General features: G+C 46.5%; 1 protein-coding gene across 16 annotated transcripts in view; it reads right to left on the bottom strand.

Moving 5' to 3' along the window:
• PPP6R3 (protein phosphatase 6 regulatory subunit 3) overlaps positions 1–26,006 on the bottom strand; it is a 123,408-nt gene that overhangs the window by 53,817 nt on the left and 43,585 nt on the right. For 15 of the 16 annotated variants that reach the window (XM_040255243.1, XM_040255249.1, XM_040255256.1 and 12 more), the window contains 6 exons: positions 15,245–15,477; positions 10,926–11,112; positions 7,559–7,696; positions 5,058–5,123; positions 2,953–3,065; positions 659–772 (listed from right to left, as the gene is read on the bottom strand). In XM_040255243.1, coding sequence (XP_040111177.1) covers positions 659–772; positions 2,953–3,065; positions 5,058–5,123; positions 7,559–7,696; positions 10,926–11,112; positions 15,245–15,471 — 845 coding nt within the window. In that variant the 5' untranslated portion in view covers positions 15,472–15,477. The remainder of the gene's footprint in view (positions 1–658; positions 773–2,952; positions 3,066–5,057; positions 5,124–7,558; positions 7,697–10,925; positions 11,113–15,244; positions 15,478–26,006) is intronic. The other variant, XM_040255257.1, reaches the window with a different exon arrangement.

The following is a 26,006-nucleotide window of genomic DNA, read 5'->3' as shown; positions in this document are numbered from 1 at the left end:
CACGAATGTATGCCTACCTCTTCAAATTCTCATTCTCAGGAAACAATCTGGAAAACTCTGACAATAAGTAAATCAGCTTTAGGTATAAAACTGTAAAGAATATGACAAATATTAAATGACTTGTCCAGAGGCACACAAATAGGAAAAACAGACTATCTTTCTGATTCTTAAACACACCCAAAATTTTCCTTAAGGCCTCAAGCCACCTGTCCATCCATTTTTAAACAGCCTAATGAACTGCAGTGCCTCATGTGCGAAGCCTCAAGTTAGCGCAGAGAGGACAGAAGAGCCCTGAATCGCCACTTGGAGGAGAACTGCATACCAACCAGGAACAGCTATTTTCAATTTTCACAAACAAGAAATAAGCTTCTCCTGAATGTGAGCCATTCTGCATGGGTTTGACTTATTATAGTAGTATTTTGGTAATGAATACAAAAACTCAAATAACAAGAATCCAAATGTTGCCAATACTGTTTACTAAAGCATATTTTTCAACATCTATGTATTACAAAACTATTCGTACAGTAGAAAAATATTCAACAAATGAAATTCAAGGGCATGATACTGTAGTAATAAACCACTAACTTAATTCTTAGTTTTTAAAAATTCTAAAAGGACAACCAAATGACTCATTTCATGAAACAGAAGGAAAACTTACGTTGGTCGCCGTGTCTCAAGTAAAGTCAACAATATCTGGATTGCACTGACTATGGCCGATTCATTTTTCTCCGTGTGGAAAATATTTGATAGAAGCTGCTCTATAATTTCTTGCCTAGGGAAACAAATCAACAGTCAAGTGCTAACTGTAATGTTATTTAACACTAAAAACTTTGGAAGAAAAGGTCACAGTAATACAAGTACTATATAAGAATGTACTTAATTAACCAAGATCTAAAACAGGTAGAAGACAGTATCGATTGCTGCATTTTGCCGTAAAATTAAAACCTAGTAAATAAATCAAAATAACTTGGCAGAAGTGAAATGGATCTGACTGAACTGCTGCACATGAAGTATTCTCCACAAGCCCTCCCCAGGACACTCTCCTATGCATGTAAACAGGCCACAATTAAGGTAAAATACAAGGGTAAACTGTTAGGTAAATTTATACACATGTTCTCAAGGAAAGCTTGCTTCCCAGGCTCTCAGTAATTTTTAGAACCCATGTGGATTAAGAAACACAATCTCTCTTGCACTGTGACCGACAGCTGGTTGTTCCTGTCGCTCGCCTGACACACACCAGTCTCCCCACAGTACAGTGGGCTCAACGGATACTAACACCAGCTCCTCCACCAGGTCAGGATGGCAAGCAGGGAATAAACTCTTCCTCTCTGGGGGAAGCAAACAAAACTGGCATCTAACCTAACTTCAGAGGATTCTCTCGCGGGAAGCAGTCTTCCAGTACTCCCAGGCAGCACTCAAACTGCTTATAAAACCTCTAAACAGTACTGTAAAAGTTACTCAACACACAGCAGTCTATAGAATAAATATTAAACTTGGAATTGAGCTCTGAAAAACAGGCTGCTTTCTTTTTACAGTAAACCCATATATTCTTCAAACAGCAGCCTCACCCCAGAGAGAGGTACCAAGCACCACCTGTGGCCACGAACACTCAGAAGGTACCAGTCTGAACCAACGTGAGTACAAAATACACGCTGGATTTCCCAAACTTTGTACACAGAAGTGAATGTAGAATATCTCATTAACAATTTTAAATAAACACATGTTGAAATATTTTTGTATCTATAAATAATATATACTTATATAAATATATATTTTGTATAAATTATAAATATATATGTAGCTATTCTAGAATATATAAAAATTTTGCCTTTTTTTTACTTTAATATGGCTACTAGAAAATTTTTAATTACATGTGACTTTTACTGTATTTTTATTAGACAACGCAATCATGTACCATATGAAATTACTGACAGCTCACATTTTTTAACCTACTTGAATGGCAATTTCACATGGCTCAACCTCATACTAGTATAATTACTAGTACTGTATGGAGTACATAAGTCACAATGACAAGGATAACTAACACAGGGCAGGTAAGATGACATTTTACTCAGAAGCTGACAATCTCTTAAGTTTTGCTACTTCAGAGAACTAGTGAGAAGGGCCTTCCCAGCCAAAAGATGGAAGTGAGCCTCAATACATAGGAAGACTAAAAAAAGTTCCAACAAAGTCACTAAAAAGAACAACGGTAGCAGTAAACTGAAGCTAAACTGTCAATCATATGGAACAATGCTAGCTAGTCCCGGTCTTTCCCAGTCACGCACCCCAAGTGGGGAAATGCCACTTTTCCTATGAAGATCACTTATGGTTTCATGGACTCTGGTTGAATGCACGCACAGTGCTCGATGGTGAATGCTCTCCCTGAGAGCGTGTGGCTCTACACACACCAGGAGGGCGGGCTGGCCACTCAAAGACTTCACAATCGTACACCACCCCTGAGTGGTCTTCCACCCAAACACAAGCTGTCGGTTCCCTGCGAACTGCCTAGAAACAAGGGCAAAAGCAACACAAAGAAACACACCACACAGGATGCAGAACCCTTCATATCAGGTCTGGTCAGGCGACCCCTCGACAGCTGCCAAGGTAGAGTGAATCCGAAAAAGAGCTTCTGATCCAATGTGTTTGCACTTAAGACTCTCTTCCCTCAAACACCATGGAGGCAGTGACTGTAGTTATGATATCACTGTCCCATCTCATAACCCTACGCAGAAATGGCTCTTATTTATTAACACATCCTTACCCCGTAGGTCTCCATAGGGCATCACGAGGGGCTGAGATCAGATGAGCAGGTTCTCCTGCCTTCTCGCCCACCCACGGGTATTTTCCAGGGACCCAGTCCCCACATGAGGAACACTTACCAAAGAGTGACAAGGGCAACGCATCACAGAGCGTCAACAAGAAAAGGCAACAAGAACAGAGATGCAAACATACTTCTCTAGAGTGGCAAGCAGGGGGTCTGGCTCTGCACTGCTCTGGACCTGCAACATCTGGTCTCTGCTCAGGCGGACAATCTCACAAAGTGACTGTGCTGCATTTGAGTGCCGCTAGAGGAAAGAAGCACAGTGTCAACTGCAGAACACACCAGAAGTCAGTCTTATCATAAAGAGTTAGCGAAGAAACTGCTTAAGTAACACAAATTAACACTGGCCGTAAGCTACAATAAATAAGAAATAACGTTTGTAAAGTATTGAGTATTTTACCCTCTTGGGCTGATGAGCTTTGTTAACAATGCTGCCAACAAAATACAGCTGCTGTGTGTAGAGAAATGTGATTAAAGTCCTGGCAAGGAAAGTTTCTACAATTAAACTTGAAGAGAAATGTATGCCCTCAATTGACATACTTTTAGCAGCACAGAAAGATGAACCCACTTCCTTGACTTAAAAAAAAAAAAAAAATGCAGCTTTCTGGACTATGCTAGTGAGTAAGTAACCCTACCCCTTCCTCCCATGCTAGCGTGCGACGCTCCAGCACGCTCTCAGACGCTGGCGCCAGGCACATGGCACTGAGCGCCGCCCGCCCGCAGGAGCAGGGCCACGGGCTTCTAGCGCAGGTGACAACACGCACCAGGATACTAAAGCCCACGGCTTGGAATCAGGCATCACAAACCTCCTCAATAAATATACACTGGACAGTATAGTGTAGCATGCAGCTTCTCACTTAATACCCAACAGAAATATCAACAGGACTGTCCAAAAAAAAATAAACTTTCTTGCAAGTCAAGTAGAGAAGGTGCTGATGCCTCCAACACTTTGTCCTTTGCAAAGACTTGCTCCAGAAGTGGGCCTCTTCTTCACCAAGCCTTTAGACAGCGACCATGTCCAGTTGAGCAACAGGCCAGTAAGGAGCAAACTGCGTCCCCGCCCCGGGAACAGGCCAGGCCCGCCCCTGCCCTCCCTTACAGCCCATGGGAAACGTGCTCTGGAAACCATCGATGCCCCCACCTCCCCTCCCCCAGCCACAGCAGGAGGGCCGAGGCCCCTCCAAAGCTATGGCACCCGAGACCAGTCCACACAGGAGTGTCCTAGGTGTCAGCAGGAACAATACTACAGGGGCAACAAGTAAACTGTCGGAGGAGAGCTACAGCCCCGTGCATGGCTAGCTCTTTGCTTTTTTTTTTTTCCTGAAAGGGACAGTGGGATGGAGAGCCTGCTTTTGATGAACTCCAGGTACCAAAAGGTTTTGAATGGACCGGAGCAGAAGGGAAGTCTCCCCTTCATAGGGGAGAACACCCTCCAGCCACATGCTTCTTCCCCGGCACTGTTCTTCTACAGCGCTCACTCTTCAACTGACCCACAAGCCAGAGCATCGGAGGAGGGCGCCAGTGCGCAAGACACACCCAGCATGTTCTCTGAACCAACTCCTCTGTAGATACATCGAACCACGTGGAATGGTAACTTCTCTAGGCAGAAATGGCCACATGCTGGCCACTCCACAGGGTTCAGAGCTGCCCAGCAGCTGGGTGGCTGTCTCCACTACAGAGGCACACCTGCTGGTGACTCCCCCCGGCCACCCCAGAGAGGTCCCCAAGCAAACTCCAGAGCAGCTCTGACGCTGCTGCCCAGCCAACCTTTGGCACCCAGGACAAAGGTCAAACCGACCAGGGCACAGAAGCAAATGCCCAGGAGCCCAGCACTCTGGGACACACTGGGGACCTGGAGCTGCTGTGTGTCTGGAGGCTTTCGCCAGAATGGAAAACACAAGCGCAGACAGATATGGCCACATCCTCTGGGCTAAAGATGGGGATAAAAGAAAAAAGTGTGGAGGAGGTTTGTGAGGAAGGCGAGCAGATGCAGCCCCCGCTCTAAAGAGATGGAGCAAGACCCAGGGCTTACCGTTTCACATCAGGAAACTGGGTCTCAGCGAAACACAGCGTCTTTAAAAGCCTCTGGTGTTTAGAAAGCTGTCAGCCTGAAGCACACCAGGCGACCACTAGCACCTGTCCTCCTCATCACATCTAGCAAAACGACGCTCTGTGCCCAAACGAGCATGGCTCTTTCTCCAAAAAACTAAGTTCAGAGTCACGAAAGAGAACTTACATCTTCTTCTTGCGATGGATGAACTATTTCCACGAGCCTCTGGATAATTTTCTCCTCATTTAACCACTGTAAAACACATTGTAGAAGGAATCATAGCAATGAGTGGCTCCTGTCCAAGCCCCAGTGACGATTAGCATACTTGGAAATATCCATCATATTTTAAGTAGAATGTTACAGGTTTTCTCTGAACTTTGAACACTACAGGAAATTAAAAGTCCCCCAAAGAAAATGCCAGTGAATATATTATTTTAACAGCAGCTACAGTACCAACTACTCCCCATATCACAAAGCCACATCCCCAAATCCTACACATCAGCTTAGTGACGTTAGTTCTCAGGCACCGAGCGCTAACAAAGCCTGTGCTTTGCTTATGAAGTGAAAGCGGAGATGGAATTTATACATTCTCTGTAAGAGTGTTCATTTTAAGGGAGCTTCAGAAAGGCTGAGAAAAACAGTATGCCGTATCAAGCCTCCGGTTTAAAACACATGATGAACTTTCAGATTCTAAAACAAAAACAACCTCAGGAAGCATGGGGGCTGGGGGGTGCCACAGAAAGTTTATCTGCCTGGTCACATGTTAGCAAAGAGCTGTTATCATGACTAGGACATTCTTCTTCAACTATGCATCAACTACTGCCATGAATGAAAATATGAAAGGGGTAAGAATAAATGAAAAAGCACCTGGCGTAATATTAATTCCACAAGGAAGAGAAACACCAAGTAAATAAAGGCAATCTCTACCTAGAGCAGATCGATGGACACACACACACAATCCCAAAAGTTAAGAGAGACAGATGGGGGGTGGGAGGCAGGAAATCAAACACAGTTTGCTAAAGGCTGCAGAGAAATTCTTACGTTGTCTTCAAGCTCCTCAAGGAGAATATGCCAAAGGAAAATGCAAACAAAAGATCTCAGGAGACCACCAGGAAGGCAGGGGCCCATCTTATTTTAAGATGTTTTAAAATATGCACACGAAGCCCCTCTGGGGTCTTGTTCACACACAGATTACGACCCAGGAGGGCAGAGGTGAGATCCAGGGTGATGTCTGGGACCACACTCTGAGTGAGTAGTCCCGTCCTCAAACAGGAAGCCAACGCCTCTACAGAGAAGCTGGGGCTGAGGGTCTCGACCACCCAGAGAGAAAGTGGGAAACTTTGCGGGCAGTGAACTGATACCCCGCCACCCACCTCCACAGCTACTAACAAGCAGCCACAGTCCCAGCCCACAGCTGGGCCCCAGATCAAAGCCAGACACTCAGGAGTTCTCACTACCCTTCCCTCGACCTCTGCCTTTATTAACCACCTATCGCTACACCTCTTGAGAAACACACTACTCCCTTGGAAGTGAGCTCTAAAATCCAACCCAGAAGTCACCAACTTTGGGAACTCTAAGAAACCATACTGAATAACCTACTCCAGTAATAACATATAAAGGCAACCGCCCTCTTAGCCTTAACTGCCTTCTCTGGAGTCCCCAGTCTCCATGGAGAAAACACTCGCATCCACAAACACACACCTGAAGGTGACCGAAGCCCCAGCTTAGGGCCCTTTCCCGGCATATTCACTAGGTGCCTCAGCTGACATACTCACGTGACCGTGGCTCTCAGAAGACCTCTGCCTGGTTCTGCAGACCCAGCCCTGACGCCATCCCAACACACCACGCCCCCACACACACCTGCCATGCCTGCCCCCCTCAGCAGACTATGCCCCTCTCCCTGGGACACCTCCTGACAGTCCCTACTAACTCTTCTCTGGGCCTTCCCAGGTCTTTAGCAGTTTCAATAAAACTCATTTCCAGAGTTCTTAGGTTTGAGGTTGAGTATTAAAGACAGAATGGACTGGGGAACGGTTCTGGAAGAAGGCAGCGAAGGGGACAAAAGAGAAGAGATGGAAGAGGCAGAGCTGAGAGCCTGCAAGAAACCTCACCTTCAAATCATTCACACCCTCCTCTTCCCACCCAAGACAATCCTCCAGACCATATGTCCTGGAATAACCACCTCCCCCAAATCTGAAATACATGCCCCTTTGAAGGTAAACTCCATTCTCCTGCTATCCCATGCTCTTAGGCATCCATGAGAAGGTTACTTCCGAAGCCAGATTCCGTGGAAATACCACATCTCTTCCTTTTGACTCTTAGAGACATTCCTGCAGGTGACCATCTTCTCAAGACAGAGAAGACCCCTCACAGCCTGCTCAAACGAGACTCAGAGCTCCTGACCTTCCCATTTCTGTTCTTCCCACCAGACCAGCTAAGACAAATCCTCAATCCAGTCTGCCTTCCCACTCCGCTGAAGAGCAAAGCCAGCAAAGGAAGAGAACAAGAAGTCAGCCTGTGTCTCTTGGGACGTGCATATGGGGAACCCTAACCCTGGAAAAGTCTGGATCTCTTCCTGCGGTGGAGCCCTCCTCCTGCCCCCCGACCCCGGTTTCCCAGACCCTGATTACCAGTCCCTGGAGTCCCACCCAGACGCCGCAGCCCGCCCACACCACCTGACTACTCACATTCAGCACCTCCTGCCTGGGCTGCGGAGGCTCAATGCACGTCAGGAGCCTGAGCAGCAAGTCCATGATGGCCGACGTTCCTATGTGCTTTATAATAAGGTCCACGAAGTCACGTTTCTTCTTCAGGAAATCCACAATCTAAAGGAGAACAGCCATAACTGAAAGATGCGTCCCTGGGGAACTATCAACTTCAGGACACTTTCGGTCCTGACCCCTGGGGCTGCCCCCTCCAAAGTCCCATCACCACTTTAAGTTAAGGCAACTCAAAGGCTGAATTAGCCATAAGATGTCAAACTGGAAAGACTTCTGATTGTTACAGAACTGAAAAACCTCTTAAAAAAAAAAAAAACACTCCCAAATTACCACCTGTTCCCTGATACAAACACACCATAATAGAATCTTTCATTTCTGCTCACTTTCATTATTAATTCTGAAAGAATGAGGATCAAAAATTTAACACTCCACAAAAGGCAAGAGAATATACCACTTAACAATTTATAGACATAAAGCAAGTTCATTAGGCTTTACACAAAAATGCAGACGAAACATCCCAAGTCCTAACTGTACTCTAGCAAGTAAGAGAAACATTCAGAACAGATTTCTGCATCCGTCAAAGCGGCTAACTCATATGCTATAGAAAATCACAGCTGCATTTTATTTCAGCCATTCACCTGATCATAGTGACACCAGGAGAGTGAGCATGAAGAGGCTGACCATTAACCCGAGGGGATAAGAAAACATGAATAAAGTCAGGGTTGCCACCTGGGTCTCTCCTGCACAGGAAGAAACATGCTCTGCCTTGGACACCCCCGTGTACCTTCTGGCTTTTGTCTGTGTGCAGGAATCATCTGCTCAAAAGTCCCAGAAGCAGCATAGCCAGTGAGGCAGCTGCCATGACAATATCGCCCTGATGTCTCCCAGAAGCCTGTGAGGTGGGGTTGCTCAACTCAAATGTTCTAGGTGAGGAAACTGAGGCTCAGACCAGTCAAGGATTCTGCTAGAAGCTAAAAAGTGGTTGCCCTGAGATTTAAATCCAACAGAGCCACAGCTCATCGCCCAACAGGACAGCTAGAAGCCAGGGGTGAACTAAAACTGCTTCACTCCATCAGGTGAAGTGCAGCATTAGCCATCACACACTGCTTCTCTAAACAGTGAGGTTAAAGGCTGTAGCACAAACCTTCAGTGAGTTACACATAATTAACCCACTCACAGCTAAGTCACACAGTAGTTTTTAAAAGCACAGTGGAGGAGAGGGGGAAGAGAGGGTGGCATGTGGCCAAAACACTGCATTTAGTGGCCGAAGCACCGACTCCTGAGCCCGCAGGCAGGGCCAAGGGGGCACAGCAAGGATGGCTAGGTGGCCTGTCTGGGGGACGGCACTGGAGGGGCTCGCCTGCCAGCACTCAGGGTGCCCCTCACAGAAGGCCCTGCTGCTCTGCAAGTCAATCCTGAGAGATGTCTACACTGGTTAAATCAAACTGAGTCTGAATTCAGTTGCACATAACCCTTACTAACATATCATGTGATGGGAAACCTTTATTTACACTCATAATTCTCAAAAGGAGAGGAAGGTGCCAGTGTGGGCTTCTCCTGTAGCTGAAAGAGCAAGCAAGGACTCTCGAATCCTCTCGTGACTGAGGGCTGAACTGAGAAGCACAACAAGCAGCAGAGTAAAGGGGCCCTTCTCTCAGAGCTGAATTGGCACATGCCGCCTTCTGCACACAGGTAACACGCCTGGCCTTGATGACCAAACCAGATGCTCAGCAGCCCAGAGGGCTCTGAGGGTGTCCTCACTCTACTGAAGATACGTGGACACCAGGCCCCACAAATGCGGGTCCCAGGCACAGAGGGAGGAGACAGGCACGAGGGGATGTGAGACTGGTCTCCATCGCAACCACAGCCAACTGGAAACGACCAGGACACAGGCTGATGGGGTGACCTGAACTCTCCTAGAGGAGTAAGCAGTCCTGCCATTTCTCATCCAAAGGCAGGAGGAGGAAGGACGAGCCATACTGGAGTGACTGGGATTCGGGGATTACTATCTAAGAAACAAGAACCTCAGTTCCAACACATTGAGAAAGGCAATCTTGCTCAACTAAGAACACGAAAGCACGACCTCGTCTGTCTAAAATAAGACCTGTGTGCACTTGGCCTTGGCACAGGGCAGGCGTTCTGAGCCGAAATAGTTCCAGCCCCTCCAGGTCTGCTGAGAGCAAGGACGGGTCACGGAGCCTGCCTCCCGCCAGCCATGAGGGCCGCCAGGCCCAACTGCCGGGCCCCTGCAGCCCCGTCTGCGCAGCCCACGGCCTGCACTCTGCAGACTCGCAGTTTGTTCTCGGGCATCCAAGGGTCCTGCTGCCCCCTGGGGCCCATCTGCGTCAGTGAGTCCTCATCTCCTCGTAAGCAGATCCTTCTCCACATCAGCACCCACAGAGCCGTAATTTTCAAATTTTAGCATGCGTCCCAGTCATCTGGGAGGCTTCTTACACCCCAGACTGCAGGCCCCACCCCAGGGTGTCTGACTCAGCAGGTCTGAAATGGAGCTCAAGAACCTGCGTTTCCAACAAATTCTCGGGTGGTATTCATGCTGCTGGACCAGAGACCACACTTTCGAGAACAACTGCACACAGCAGATACCTGGAAAATACAAGTTTCCAGGTACAGGGGAACTGAGAGCAAAACCAAGCCCAGGAGACGGGAGGTGGGGACACAGCGGGACGACACCGGAACGAGGAGGAGGGAGAGGAGGCGGACAGTGGGGAGGAGGGTCCTGCCCAACTCCTATCAGGCTCTGCTGGACAGAAGAGCAAAGCTCCCTGTGTGTGTACACAGCACTCACCGCCCAGAGGTCTCAAGTTTTGAGGTGGAAGCAAAATAGAAGAGAAAAAAAAAAAAAAAACACCGTTTCTATAAACTAATCATCAATCGCGTTTATGGGAAAGCTTTCTGATTTAAGTGTCACTTGTGCTCATCAGGGAGAAGAATAAATGAGCAGTTACTCTGCCACAGAGTCGCCAGGATGCCACCCACACACCCTGCCACTGTGTGCCCCTCCTCACGCGACCCTCACAGACTGACCCCAACGTGCTCTTGCTTCCAGCCACCTGTCAGAAAAGGAGGCCAAGTACACGGAAAAACTGAGATATGAGGCGCTCAGAAAAGAAGAGATCAAATTAGAATGTATTCGTTAAGGAGTCAAGTCAGTGATAAGTCAGCAAGCATTGCGGATATTTAAGCTGTAAAATCTATTCTTTTACAGAATGTGGGACATAAGGCACACTCAGAACACTGAAGCGACAAAATCACTGAGGATCACCTCAGGGGATGCTCAGCCCTAATACTTACCTTTTTGGAAAACAGTATTTACCTGTTCTGGTTTTCTGCTGATAAGAATACTTAGCACCTTGCTGAAGAAACTGGCAAGTAGTGGGTTCAAGGGGGAATCGTTTAGGAGGAAGCTATACAATTTCATTAGCAAGGATTCATCTTCTCCCAGTCTATCGTTCATTTGGGAGACATCAGAAGTGAGCAACTCACAAGATATATTTGGATACCTAGAAGAACAGGATACTCACGTCATCATCTGTATGAACAGTTTACTTACATAAATCAGAACACAGATCAGAAAGGCTTCCTAAAACTTTGTGAAAATTGTTTTAAAAATCTTCTGGGAATGAGAAAATAATTTCAATCCATTCTGCCAATTTAAATTAGAGTGAATTTTCTTCTATGTCTAAAAACCAATACAGTTTCCCCAACAAAACCAGAGCTCAGGAGGCGAGGGCAGGGACCCCTCAGAGGGGGTAAGACGAAGCCGTGGGCCGTAGCCCCAGCCACCTGCTGCGGTGCGGGAAGGAGCGCAGCTCACAGGGCCGCTCGGGGCACGCTGGCTTCCGGGAAACTGCTTGCACACAGCACTGTGCGGCTGCTTGAGACACGTCCAGGTTCCTGGACAGGCTCCTGTATTCTCAGAGGGGTTGTCTATGGTGTCAGAAAGCTGGGCGTGTCAATGTTCAGTCCACGTTGCATGTTAAGAGAATAAACACTTTAATATACTCGAGCAGAGAACAGGACACAGCCTGAATACCCGTGTGGGGAACAAAGTGTGTATAGGAGCTGAGCTCTCCACAGCAGCCTCCCAGCCTCCCCGGGCCAGCCTGCGCAGACCCCAGCGCTGGCTGCCACAGCCCCCTCCACAGGCCCCAGCGCCGACACCCGCACCCCTGGGGCGCGTCTGCCCCGAGTGCCGGGGCTCGCTCTCTCTCTGAACAGGCGGCAGCAGATTCCTTTTCTCCACTTGCTTCTTTAACCACAAATAACTTCTCATCTGTTCTCAGAGCGATCACGGAGACTCCCAGGCCCGCCCAGACTGCACTCTCCCCAACCCACCGTTCACTTCTCTGCTCTTTATCCCTCCCTGGCGAGCAAGGGCAGCAGGGAGTGGCGAGCTCTGATGTTGACCAGGACAGGGAGGTGACAAAACAGCCTGAAATGGCTCTGTGATGAAAGAGAGGGGTAGCGACTGCGGCCGGAACCCATGCAGCATCCCCGAGACAAGCCGGCAGCTGCCTGTTGGCCAGTGACTTGAGAAGCAACAGGCACCAGACCAGAAGCTGCAGCAGCTAGCGGGCGAACACTGAACAGTGCAAGAATGTCCCCAATGAGCCTTTCCAGGGAGAAAAACACGGAAAAGACACACAACAGGACCGGCAGGCGTGTGGGCACAAAGATCACATCACCAAACCACTGTCTCTGAGGCTATGGCTCAATCAAATCAAACCCTTTCCTCACTTCAATTTACAGCACACATCGGCTCAAAGACACCACAACGCAAAGTCACCAGTAGGCCGGAGGAGGAAGCAGGGGTGACCCGTGTGGCCTCTGGAGTCAAACCGTCCAGGCTCAGAACCTGTCTCCACCACTTACAAGCTGTATGATCTCAGGCACATCACCTGACTTCACTGGACCTCAGTTCCCAAGGCTGCAATGTGAAGATAACAATCCTTATCTCATGGAAGAGAATACTACAAAATGCTGAGAGGCTCTAGAGTAAGTCAATACCAGCTGTTTTAATTTCTCTTTATTTTCTACTTCATAAAACTTCTGAAATGAAGTTTTATTGGGATGCGGAGTTGTCTCAACTGCCCCAATTTGAACGTTGCCGGGAGGCAAAGGATCAGAAAAAGGTAGGAGACCCCAAAATCCACTGCAACCCAGCGTGTAAGGGGTACTCTCAATATTCTAACATAGGAAGTCCAGAGGAGGGCAAGGACATCTTGTCAAGTTTTCCACCTGCTTCTCCACGGCTGATCTGGAGGTCTGATCATACTGAAGAAGCACGCACATGGGGTCCAGGCACTGATACAAAGGCTCAGCCCTCCGGTGTGGAACAGGGTAGGGCTACTCTCGCTCTCCTACCTCCCTCCCTGAGATTAAACAAGCCTCTCAAACACCCCAAGACTCCTCCACCCACTCCACCCCGCCCTGACCTCAGCTGCTCTGCACTGAGAACACAGTAGCAATGGGAAGAGAGCCCAGCCCCACTGGACCCCTCCCTCCTCTGCGGTGAAGCCCCCTACTGTCCTCCTGGCCGCTGAGGCCAGCTCAGCACATCACCAGACCCCCGCTCCTCTTCACCAGCCCACCTCCCCAGTGCCGCATCACCCTACCAGCATGTAAACACACCATTATTTCCTCCATCTAGGAAAACACACACACCACGCCCCTCCTGGCCCCACACCTGCCTGGAGCTCCCCCTTGCTCTCTCTGCTCCTGTTCCAAGGAACTACCTGAAAGAACTCTCTGCTTGGTCTCCAATTCTTCCTCCAAAGCACTGCTTCCGCGTCCACTGCTCTGAGGAATGGGCACTGAAGGGACCTCCACACGGCAAAGGCCAGTGGCTGCCTGACCTGTCAGCACAGCCCCCAAGCCCCCTGTCCCATCTCCCCTTCCTGAAGCCTGGCCTCCCTTGACATTGAGGGCAGCAGCCCCACCTGGTTCTGTTCTTGCTTCTGAAGTCCCTCTGTGAGAACCTCGACCAACAACATCTCAGCTTTGGGATTTATGATACTACTTAACGCCCTACTTTTAAAGTTCTGTTAGTTCAAATTTCTGCCACAGTAAACACTCCATCATTCATAAACTAGTCTAAATACATACAACACTAGTCTAAATTTCCTTAGACGACTACAGTCCACCTTAACCCCGAGCAGCTTTCGGGTCCCATCTGAGAAGTGCTCTGCACTAGTCCAGCTCTCTGAGTCAGCCAGCTCCATGCAGCTACCGTAGCTGGTGGCTCTGTCCAGGCCAGAGGCTCAGCAGGGAGCTGCTCCACTCACCTCAAGCCACGCTCTCTCAAAATGGTGCCAGCCAAAAGGCAGCATGTCCAGGGAAACACACCTGCTCTCGCAACCTCCAAAGAAGCACAAAACACTGGCATGGCAACACAACAGATGCCATGACTACTTTCTGGTAAAATAAGCAATTTCCACAAGGCACGCCTACTCTTCTCCAGTTAGAGAAGTATTTCGCCTCATGCAGCAGGTGAGGAAACAGACCCAAGAAGGGTGGCCTCTGGTCCAACTTCTCCCAGGGGGCGTCCTGCCAGGACGAGCCCCCGCCAAGCAGCACTCACACATGCAGGGGCACCGTGAAGGGAATCCCAAAGCATGAGCATCTGTTTTTGAGGAAAGAAGTACACAGGTATTTCTGCCACCAAATTTCTTTCCTCTTCTAAAGTACTGATCTCCAAGTGGATGTGCAATTGAATGCCAGCTGACAATCTTACTGGCTGGCAGAGAACATGAGTCCCCTGAAGATCCAAGCCATGAGCAACCTGAAAGCATCACTAAGTATTATTCCTCTGACAACACAATTCTCCCCATGAAGAAATGAAAGATAACTGCAAAGAGGGACAGACTGAGGGAGAAACGAGAATTTACCATAGACCATAATTCCTCCCGTGCCATCAGACTTATTTAATGCATAATCAATGACTTTTGTTTTGTTCCTGAATCATCTCTATTTTCAGGTGGAGAGGGATGTTAAATATTTCAAAAGAGCTGGAGATGGAAAAACAACAACTGAAACCCCAATGCTTTAAATACATATGGAGTATTTACAACGAGTTTCCAGGGGTCTGAACCCTGGAAAGCGTTATGAGCTGACAAAACTAGTGCTGAAGAAGACAGACCCACAGTATTTATCCAAGGCGTCAGCTGCTTAAACTTAGCTACACTAACGTTCACCAAGATCCATACCCTTATTTTCAGTTAACAAAAGGTCAGAATTCATAATCAGCAACACTGTTCATAAAACAAGCTCTGGCTCGGCTGATCTTGACAGTCACATAATCTCTGTTTTCCTATTTGCAAAAAGAGAGAAAATATTTACTTGGATCATCTCACTATTTTAAGGAACTTTATCACTGTTTATAATGCACTTTGCCCTTAGACAAAACCTTCTGGTCGAAATTTAGAACATTCATTTAAAAAATCCTGTGATTTCACTGGACTTGGCTCTCTACAACGGGCTGTTTGCTCCACTGAACCTGTCCCTCTTGACATGTTAACATTCTGTACCTGGTCTACGGCAGCCCTGAGAAGTTGCTGGACAACAAAAATGGTAATGCATCCTGCCCCCGCTTCACTTCAGCCCCACCCTAAAGAGAAGATTGAATTTTCTTACTTGTATCTGATCTTTTCATCCATGTCTTGAGGTGGTTCTTCAATAATGAATGAGACTAGGTCTTCGAGACATTCTGCCTTTAAGAGAAACTCGATCAGCTTGCGGTTCTGCGCTTTACACTCCTGTAAAACATCTTCCTCATCCATCAACTCCTTCAGTGTCACATCTTCTCTTTCTAGAAGTGTGTCTATGTGGGATGATGAGTGAAGATCAAATTTCCAAAACATGCTGGTCTAAACAAAATGCAGAGATATTTCAAATAAAACTTCAACTTCACATATTAATTTTTCAAATTCCCACTTGCTTCTAAAATGCCAACTTGAATCACACGAGAAAAACAAGTTTCACTGTGAATCTATAAAGTACCTTCTAAGTAAGTAAAACTGGCAAGCCATTTTCCTTCTCAGAAAATATTTTTATAGATAACAAAAAAATTCTGATTGAAAATGCTGAAATAATGCTAAAACTTGGTATTTTAACCTGCAAAATTAACCCACCCATACTTAAAGAATTTAATGCTGGGAAAGGAAGAAAATAAATCTTTTCTTCAGGGTGAGAAATACATTCTTACACAGAACTAGTATCCTCAACAACAAATGACAAGTATTGAGACCTAGGTGTGCAGTACTCTCCAGAATTTTACATTAAATAACCACCACAAACCAGAACTTTTAGCCCCAATAGCACTTTCAGAGCTGAAAATCGGAAAGAAATAAAATAGTAAAACCTATGCCATTCTTAACAAAGAAACAAAAAATAGTAAAATCACCTTAAAAAGAGAAGTGTTCACTTTGTCTTCAAAGTTTATCAAGGAAAATTAAATCTTAGGATGTCTACAGATTGACAAAATAGTTCACCATGCTTATTTTGAATACTTCAGCACAGTCACTGACTGAAAAGCTACTAGTGATCCTCCAATACCTTCCCATGGTCCCATCCCACTGTCATCGGGTCCAAAAGTAAAAGCAAAGTTAAGTTGCTCAGTCGTGTCTAACTCTTTGCGATCCCCATGGACTGTAGCCTATCAGGTTCCTCCATCCATAGGATTTTCCAGGCAAGAATACTAGAGTGGGTTGCCATTTCCTGTATATGCTTATTTTTATCTATAAGCCAAATTTCTGATAATCTAATAGTCTCTCCACAGTCAGAAAGCTGGATGTAGTTAATAATTTAGTCTTAAGTCTTGCCCTTATGATTGGCTAATTATAAACAAGATACACACTCATGATCATCAACTGAAAACTGTAAATGTCCACAAACTACTGAAATATGGATCAAGATGTAGTCACGTATTTACGTCAATTAAAAAAACAACTTCCAAAATTTTAGCCTTATAAAGGTAACTCGTCATATACTGGTTTATAGAAGAAACTGATCGCCAGTGGTGCTGAAATAATAAGTGTTGGCAAACTCTGGCTCAGAGACCAAATCCAGCCCACAGGCTGCAAGCTAAGAAGGGCTCTGATACCTTTAAAGGGTTGCTAAAGAGAACAGGGCTGTTAGCGATAAGACTGTGACAGTGAGCACGGGGCCCGCGCATTTACAGTCTGGCAGTTCACAGTGAAGTTCAGTGTCCCGTCTCACATTCCTTCTGCCATCTCTGCAACTGCCTGGAGGGGTGGAGCCACGTTGTGCCAGGCAGGACTATCTACCAGATTCATTCTCTCCCTTCCGTGGGTACTTGCCGAGACCACATCCCCAGCTTCTTGGGCAGGTAGGTATGGCCACATGACAAAGTTTTCTCCAGTGTGCAGTGTGAGCCATCGAAACTTCCAGGTGGCCTCCTTTTCATCTGGCTGGATTTTGATGACAAAAAAGACCCTGAGACAGACAGTAAGGCCCAAAGATGGAAGGCCCCTCCCTCCCCAAGTCAACCTGTGGAAGAATGCTGCCCGCCCACCTGAGAGCCAGCCCCAGGCCACGGGATGAGGAGCCACCACACACCTGGTCTGGGATCCAGCAGGACAGCCTACGTACCCAGTCATCTCCTCCGATCTCCTGAGCCCACAACGTCATGTTCCTTTATACTTATTTTACTATCCATATGAAAAGAATTCTTGGGCAACTATATGTTTTAAAATGCCTAACTCCTTTCGCTCTCCACTGTCCTTAATGTTTTAAAATGCCTAACTGCTTTCGCTCTACACTATCCTAAATTAGAACAGCATTTTTCAAATCAGGACACCTTAAAATACACATTTCCACAGTGCATTTTCTTTAAATTGAGTAGGTATACTACAGGCTTAAAAATAAAATAAAACCACAGTCGACTCTTAAACAAACATTATTTTATCTTCCAGCCAAACAGCAAACTGGACTGGAAGCAAACAGCACTGGTAAATCAGTTACCCCTGGCTTGCCCCTAACTTCTACTAACTTGACCTTTGAAGCGGACTCAAGCTAGTCATGAACTAACAGGTACAAAGGTCAACTGCCAGGGGCCCTGAGGTAAACGGAGCCCTTTGAAAAATGTCTAAGATACTCAGAAAAAAACTGAAAGGAGTCAGAACTTCAGCAGCTTATTTTCAGTAAATATAAGTACTCTTTAAAATTTTTACCCTAGCTACACCTCAACGAGATTGAGAGATAAGAGGGAACACAATTTCTTACAGTAAACCAAACCACAGACTTTTAAATCAATACTAACAAAGAGAGAAATGATAAAATCAAACTACTCTCCGTCTTTCCGAAAAATCCTAGAGTTGTTTTTGTCCTTCATGGATCACAGCCTTGTCACGGAGAAGGGGCTCGTATAAGTCAATGAAGCTATGAGCCACGCCGTGCAGGGCCACCTAACATGGACGGGTCATAGTGGAGAGTTCTAACAAAATGTATTCCACTGGAGGACAGAATAGCAAATCACACCAGTATTCTTGCTGGGAGAACCCCATCAACAGTATGAAAAGGCAAAAAGATATGATACCAGAAGATGAGGCCCTCAGGTCAGAAGGTATCCAGAATGCTCCTGGGGAAGAGCAGAGGGCAATTACTATCAGCTCTAATAAGAAAGAACAGGCTGGGCCAAACTGGAAACAACGCTTAGTTGTGGGTGTGTTTGGTGATGAAAGTACAGTTGGATGCTGTAAAGAACAGTATTGCACAGGAACCTGGAATGGTAGGTCCAGGAACCAAGGTAAATTGGATGTGGTCAAGCAGGAGATGGCAGAGCGAACATCAGCATCTTAGGAACCAGTGAACTAAAATGGACAAGACTGGGTGAATTTAATTCAGTTGACCATTCTATCTACTAGTGTGGGCAAGAAGAAATGAACAGCCCTCAGAGTCAACAGAAGAGTCTGAAATGCAGTGTCTGGGTGCAATTTCAAAATGACAAAATGATCTCAAGTGTCAAGGCAAACCATTCAAAATCACAGTAATCCAAGTCTATGCTCCAACCACTAACGCCAAAGAAGCTGAAGTTGACCGGTTCTAAGAAGACCTATGAGACCTTTTAGAACTAACACCCAAAAAAGATGTCCTTTTCATCACAGGGGACTAGAATGGAAAAGCAGGAAGTCAAGAGGTATCTGGAGTGACAGGCAAGTTTGGCCTTGGAGTACAGAATGAAGCAGGGCCAAGGCTAGCAGTGTTGTTGAGCAAACACACTGGCCATAGCAAACACCCTCTTCCAACAACACAAGAGACAGCCCTGCACATGGACATCACCAGATGGTCAACATCGGAATCAGACTGATTGTATTCTTTGCAGCCAAAGATGAGAAGCTCTATACAGCCAGCAAAAACAAGACCTGGAGCTGACTGTGGCTCAGATCCTGCGCTCCTTATTGCAAAATTCAGGCTTAAATCGAAGAAAGTAGGGAAAACCACTAGGCCACTCAAGTATGACCTAAATCAAATCCCTTATGAGTATACAGCGGAGGTGATGAATAAGATTCAAGGGATTATTAGATCTGATAGAGTGCCTAAAGAACTATGGATGGAAGTTTATAACACTGTGCAGTAGGCAATGACCAAAACCCAAAACCATCCCAAAGAAAAAGAAATGCAAGAAGGCAAAGTGCTTGTCTGAGGATGCCTTACAAATAGCTGAGAAGAGAAGTAAAAGCAAAAGAGAAAGGGCAAGATATACCCATCTAAACGCAGAGTTCCAAAGAATCACCAGGAGAGATAAGAAAGCCTTCCTAAGTGAACAATGCAAAGAAATAGAGGGGAAAATAGAATGGGAAAGACTGAAGATCTCTTCAAGAAAATGAGAGCTACCAAGAGGACATTTCATGCAAAGACGGGCACAATCAGGACAGAAACACTATGACCTAACAGAAGCAGAAGAGGTTCAGCAGTGGCAAGAACACACAGAAAAACTGTGCAAAAAAGATCTTCACGACCCGAGTAAGCACGATGGTGTGGCCACTCACCTAGAGCCAGACTTCCCGGGATGTGAAGTCAAGAAGGAAGCATTACCAAAAACATTACCCAAAACAAAGCTAGTGGAGGTGATAGAATTCCAGTTGAGCTAGAAGATAATGTTGCTAAAGTGCTGCACTCAGTATGTCAGCAAATGTGGAAAACTCAACAGTGGCCACAAGACTGAAAAAGGTCAGTTTTCATTCCAATCCCAAATAAAGGCAATGCCAAAGATGTACAAACTATCATACAATTGGGCTCACTTCACATGCCATCAAAGTTATGTTCAGAATCTTTCAAGCTAGGCTTCAGCAGTTCATGAACTGAGATCTTCCAGATGTACAACCTGGGTTTAGAAAAGGCAGAGATCAAATTGCCAACATTTGTTGGATCACACAGAAAGCAAGGGAATTCCAGAAAAACATCTATTTCTGCTTCACTGACTACGCTAAAACCCTTGACTATGTGGATCACAACAAACTGTGGAAAATTCTTAGAGATGGGAACACTGGATCACCTTACCTGTCTCCTGAGAAACCCGTATGCAGGTTAAGAAGCAACAGTTAGAATGAGACATGGAACGACGGACTGGTTCAAAACTGGGAAAGGAGTATGCCAAGGCTTTTATTGTCACCCTGCTTATTTACCTTCTATGCAGAGTACCTCATGCAAAATTCTAGGTGGGATCAATCATAAGCTGGAATCAAGACTGCACGGAGAAGTATCAACAACCTCAGATATGCAGATGATACTACGCTAATGGTAGCAAGAGAAGAGGAATTAAAGAACGACTTGATGAGGGTAAAAGAAGAGAGTGAAAAAGCTGGCTTAAAACTCAACATTCAAAAAAACTAAGACCACGGGATCCGTGGTACACAGAAGGAGAAGAGCTGGCACTAACAGAAACATCATTCACGCTGCAATGAGTCCTATGCAAGCGTAAATGTTCTACTAGCCAATTTTCTTTTTTTTTTTAATTTAAAGTCACTCAGTCGTGTCCAACTCTTTGAGACCCCATGGACTATACAGTCCATGGAATTCTCCAGGCCAGAATACTGGAGTGGGTAGCCTTTCCCTTCTCCAGGGGATTTTCCCAACCCAGGTCTCCTGCATTGCAGGCGGATTCTTCACCAGCTGAGCCATAAGGGAAGCCCAAGAATACTGGAATAGGTAGCCTATCCCTTTTCCAGCAGATCTTCCCAACCCAGGAATCGAGCCAGGGTCTCCTGCATTGCAGGGGGATTCTTCACCAGCTGAGCTATCAGTCCTGCCTTAAGAGAGAGAAAAGATGTCTGACATTTGCAGTTTACTTTCTCCATTTGGAGACTCCTAGCCTTCCTACCTGTTACCCTCTCATTCCCTCCTTCTCTCTTTCGGGAGAATTACGTTGCCTAGGGAAAGCAGCTAAAAAGTAAAAAAGAAACTGGTAAAATTAATTTTAAATGTATTTACTGAACCTCATATATCCAGACATTACTATTTCAACATGGAATTCTTTTGGTACTAAGTCTTCAAATTCTACATGTTCTGACACCACTTCATAGCACTTCACAATTTGGGGCAGCCACATTTCAGGTGGTCAAGAGTCACATGTGGCCATTGGGGACAAGACGGCTACAATCGTGATTGCTACAGCTGGGAGTCAAAGTTTCTCTCCTGGCACTAAAATAGCCTCCCCATCTCCTTCCACCGCCAAGGTCAAGAGTCAACTGCTTTTTCCACACAACGGCCAATGTGTGGTGGGCGAGGAGAGGTTATGGGCCATGGTTTTCTCTCAAAATATAAACATATCTGAGAAATCATCTTTATTCTCAAGTGTGTGTGTATACATACATACATACATCTATATACATATAAAGCAACTTAGACATTCTTAACTCAAAAAAATAAGTCACAAGAAAATCAGAACTGTTTTTTTAACTTCTGATATCTAGGGATATGTAGGGCTTAAAGGTAAAACGGTAAATTCTTCACCATGAGATAAAGGAGGATGCTAGCTGAACTCAGGAAGGCTACAAGTGGCTCACTCCCGGGAAGGATACACTTGGCCAAGCTTTAAAACAGGTGCATGTCTCTGGGAATTTCATTTCATTTTCTAAGTTAATTCAGAAATACCAAGGAAAATAATGCCTTGAGCCCTCAAACATACTGGGAAACAATGTTTGATTAATTTTAAAAATAAATAAATAAACCTGGATTCCCCACTTGTCCTAGAGAAAACTGAGTCTTCACTGCCTCCATTTAGATTCAAAACAACTTGCTTATTATCCCACAGGGACAGACAATCTGCCCCAAAGCGCTGGCCGAGTTGACCAGCAGCCTGGAACAGGATGGCGTGAACAAGCCAAGCTGCCCAAAAGCTGTTCTCACTGGCTCACCTACTGCTGCCACCGTCCAGACCCCTGGCGTCTCGGGACCCCAGCTGGGATTCAGGTGGGCAGGGAACTGAGCTGGGCTGCATCTGACAAAAGCCAAATAGGGGAGGCTGGATCCAAGAAGGGCGGGCGACTGCTCACGCTGCCCACCAAGGAAGGCACACCGCCAGCAAAGGACAGAGAGGAAAGCACCTATCAGCAGGAGGACGCAGTCACTCTGAAGGGAGTAAGTCACTGATAAACTGCCCCCAACAGCAACGCTGCAGGCAAATGCTGTCATTTTCATCTGAAGAGGAAGAAACACGCAACAGAGAAGTAACGGTGGCCTTTGAGTACTAAGTTAAGTACTAAGGAAAAATACCACAATGGACTGGGACATCTACCCAGCAGCTGCTTCTCCATTCTCAGCAAAGGTATGCAACTCAGACAACTGTCTCCTCATCCCCACCTGGAGGCTGGACTAATCAAATCAAAGAATCAAAGTGCCCACTGCGAACACTGTTTCTTTAGAGGAAAGGACAATACAAACTCAGGGCCAGCTTCGTTACATTTGCTCCAAAACTGCTTCTTCCAAAAATACATCAAAAGAAATCAAGTTTCTACCATCCAGATGTTCCAGACTCTCCTCCCAGTTTTCGTCTGTGACTTCTTCAGGTGGTGAGAATAGTAAAGGAGTAGAATCCATTTAATATGCACTATGTTAATCAGCCAGTACTTTTAAAGCACTACTAAGCACTGTATTGAGGAACGCAAGAATAACAAGATAAATGCTGCCTCCTTCTTCAAGAGTACAGCACAACTGAGAACAGAGAAGATACAGAAAGTGAATGGCGTAAACGCCAAGCTTGTTCTGCAGAAAGGGAGCTCCAGGCAGAAGAGCCCGGCCGGAAAAGACTTCATGAGAATGAGGCCTGCGCTGGGCTCAGAGCACAGGCAGGACTGAGGAGGTGACACTGCAAGCTCAGAGGACAGGCCCGTAACTCGAAGGAACTCACAGCGGGAGAAGGTCCCGATGACGAGGAGAGTGAGCCTTTACAGAAGGCACTAGGGAAGGTGAGGCAACGAGTTCTCAAAGAGCCATGCAGCACGCACAGCAGAGTGGGGCAGGCTTGCTGTGCAGCGCGGCAGGGAGCCAGTCTGCTCTACCTGAGATAACGTACATTAAGACAGCTCTGTTTGTACGCAAGAATGCTGGAGTGGGTTGCCTTCTCCAGGGGATCTTCCTGACCCAGGGATCGAACTCTCGTCTCCTGAGTCTTCAGCATTGGCAGGCAGATCCCTTTACCATTGAGCTACCTGGGAAACCCATTAAGATAGTGATAACTAATTCAACACAGTACACAGAAAAAGATGACTCTGAACAGAAGTAGAGGAAAACGCCAAAGGAGAGGAAACGGAAGCTGTGGCACACACACACTGTGTTCCCACAGAGGCCGAGAGGGGGATTGAAATGAGGGCAGGGCAAGGAGTGCTGAAGACAGAGCCGCTGAGGTGGGGCACCGCAGGCACTGTTCACTCGCAGACAGACAGAGAAGTCAAGCGAAGCAAGGCAACCAGAGCAGCGCCAGGGTTTTACACACCGGGAACAGGAAAGATGCACGCGAGGGGGAGAGCCCAGGCAAAGAGCAGGAAACCCCGAGGCGGCCTTAAGAACTTACAGAGGATGGCGAGGCCTTGCAAAAGCCTCCTTGAAAAGCAAGTTATTCCCTTCCTGAAATCCTAGAGTTTTCACATTAAATAACTATCCCCCCACTCTCCATTTTCAATCATAATTCCCCCAAGGCCTAATTTTCATGTTTTAAATTCCTAGCTGTATACTTATATATCAGATTTATGGCTTGCCTCTGGAACTCTGAGCCACCTGGGAAATACACAAAGCAAATACCTAGCCACAGTGGGGCTAACTCCAAATATACCTCTGAGATGCTGCGGACAACAGGCAAGAGTGTGACCTTAAGCGCCCACTTCGCATTTATATTTAAACAGCCAACTGCTGATTAAAAACACCCAGTGTCACCCCGTCACAGGCTCCACTAAAGTGTTCCTCGACGAACTTTCATTATGAAAACTCAAGTGAACATGAATTTCTGTGCACAACTCCCACAGCTTCAAAAACTTCAATACAAGCAGACGTGAAGCATGACTTAAACATACTTATACATACAAGAACAAGTTGTGTGTGTGGGGGGGTGTGTTTTTAAAGCAAAACCAAGGGACTGGAAAAGAAACAAGCAATGGGGATGACACAACATTAATCAGGTTTGTGCCAGGAGCCTCGTCACAGATCAGAGCAATAAAGGCAAGGAAAACCCAGCTGGGTAGAGGTGTCTGTTAAGGGGAGGGGTGTGTGTGTGTGTGTCTTTGTGTGTGTACACGCACAAATTGAAAGGGAGGGCACAGTGTAGATGAGAGAATATGACAAAAGGCAAATCAGAAAGTTCTAAGTAGAAGGTTTTCCATCTTAAGTGTCCAGCATCCTCTGAATCTCTGACACCAAGTGAGTTGTCAATAAATGTGACTCAAACATCAGAAAGAAGTGACCTGTAACTGGAGAGCAGGGGGAAACGTGATGCAACCAGAACCCCGCCATCTGAGACGGTCAGGAAACAGCTCCTAAGCTGAAACTGTGAGGACGGGAATTCCCGGCAGTCCAGCGATTAGCACTTGAAGCTGTTGCTGCTGGGGCCAGGGTTCAATCCCTGGTGGGAGAACTAATAAGATCCCACGTGGCCAAAGAGTAAATGAAATAAAACTGTAAGGAGGAAAGTTAGTCCTAAGCAAGTCAGGAATGGTTTGAAAATGGCACAGACAGAAAAAGAATTCTGTACTAACACAGGGTGGGGGAAAGAATCAGAAAATCCAACTCACCCATGTTTTTTATTAAGCGAAAGCAAAGCAGTTCTATGCAGTTTTTGAGTCACCCAACTTGAAGCAAGTAGCCCCTCTTTTGGAGAAGGCAATGGCACCCCACTCCAGTACTCTCGCCTGGAAAATCCCATGGACGGAGGAGCCTGGTGGGCTGCAGTCCGTGGGGTCGCTAAGAGGTGGACACGACTGAGCAACTTCGCTTTCACTTTTTAGTTTCATGCATTGGAGAAGGAAATGGCAACCCACTCTAGTGTTCTTGCCTGGAGAATCCCAGGGACGAAGAGCCTGGTGGGCTGCCGTCTATGGGGTCGCACAGAGTCAGACACGACTGAAGCGACTTAGCAGTAGCAGCAGCCCCCTTTATACTCATCATCCACTACGAACAAGGTGCCCAAAGAGAATAGCCTTTTCAAATCAGACACAAATCCTAGAGGAAACTGAGATGTCACTGAAGCGAGACCAAAAAGAGACAAGTTTCAGATTAAGAATGAGCTAACTATCCTGGTTAATTTGGAGCTGGTTACAATTCTGTAACAGAAGACAGAAATAGTAAATTGGTCGCAAATTTTAAAGCCCTCCCGCCGCCCATTTTTTTTTTAACCCACCATCTTCCTTGCCCAGCAAACTTTCATCAGAATGGGTAAAATCATAGGGCATATATATGAGGCTATCTCAACACTCCCTGGGAATGTTTCACCAGAAAGCAGCCGAGCATGCAGGAAGAGACAGTCTCAGCCTGGACTGCTGCAACTGTATAGGTGTCCAAGCTCCTTGCTGAGTATGAGACACAGGCAGGGCGAACAGTCTTCACAGCCCCTTACAAAAAACAGTCTCCTCCAGCCATTCCACAGTACAGTAAAAGGCCTAATACGGCAACTTTCCATTAAAGGTGGACTCCCAGGTCTGCGCTCTTCCCAGCACAGCATGTGGCCATAAGACTGGCGGAGAAAGCTGGTGAGTGGCCAGTCCCAGCAGCAGTCATCAAGAACGCAAGCCAGCCCCGGGCCAGCCTGGAGCAGGCTGACCTGTCACCTCATGGCTCTCGGGACACACTCATCAACAGGACCCACACATGTTCACGGGCAGGAAAAGATTCACTTGGCACACAGCACTCAGCTCCAGGAGCGGGGGTAACAATGGAGGCACTCGGCACT

This window comes from Oryx dammah, unplaced genomic scaffold (genome assembly GCF_014754425.2).
Source record: "Oryx dammah isolate SB20612 unplaced genomic scaffold, SCBI_Odam_1.1 HiC_scaffold_15, whole genome shotgun sequence".
Classification (NCBI taxonomy): domain Eukaryota; kingdom Metazoa; phylum Chordata; class Mammalia; order Artiodactyla; family Bovidae; genus Oryx; species Oryx dammah.
This window is presented reverse-complemented; position numbering and strand designations above follow the sequence as displayed.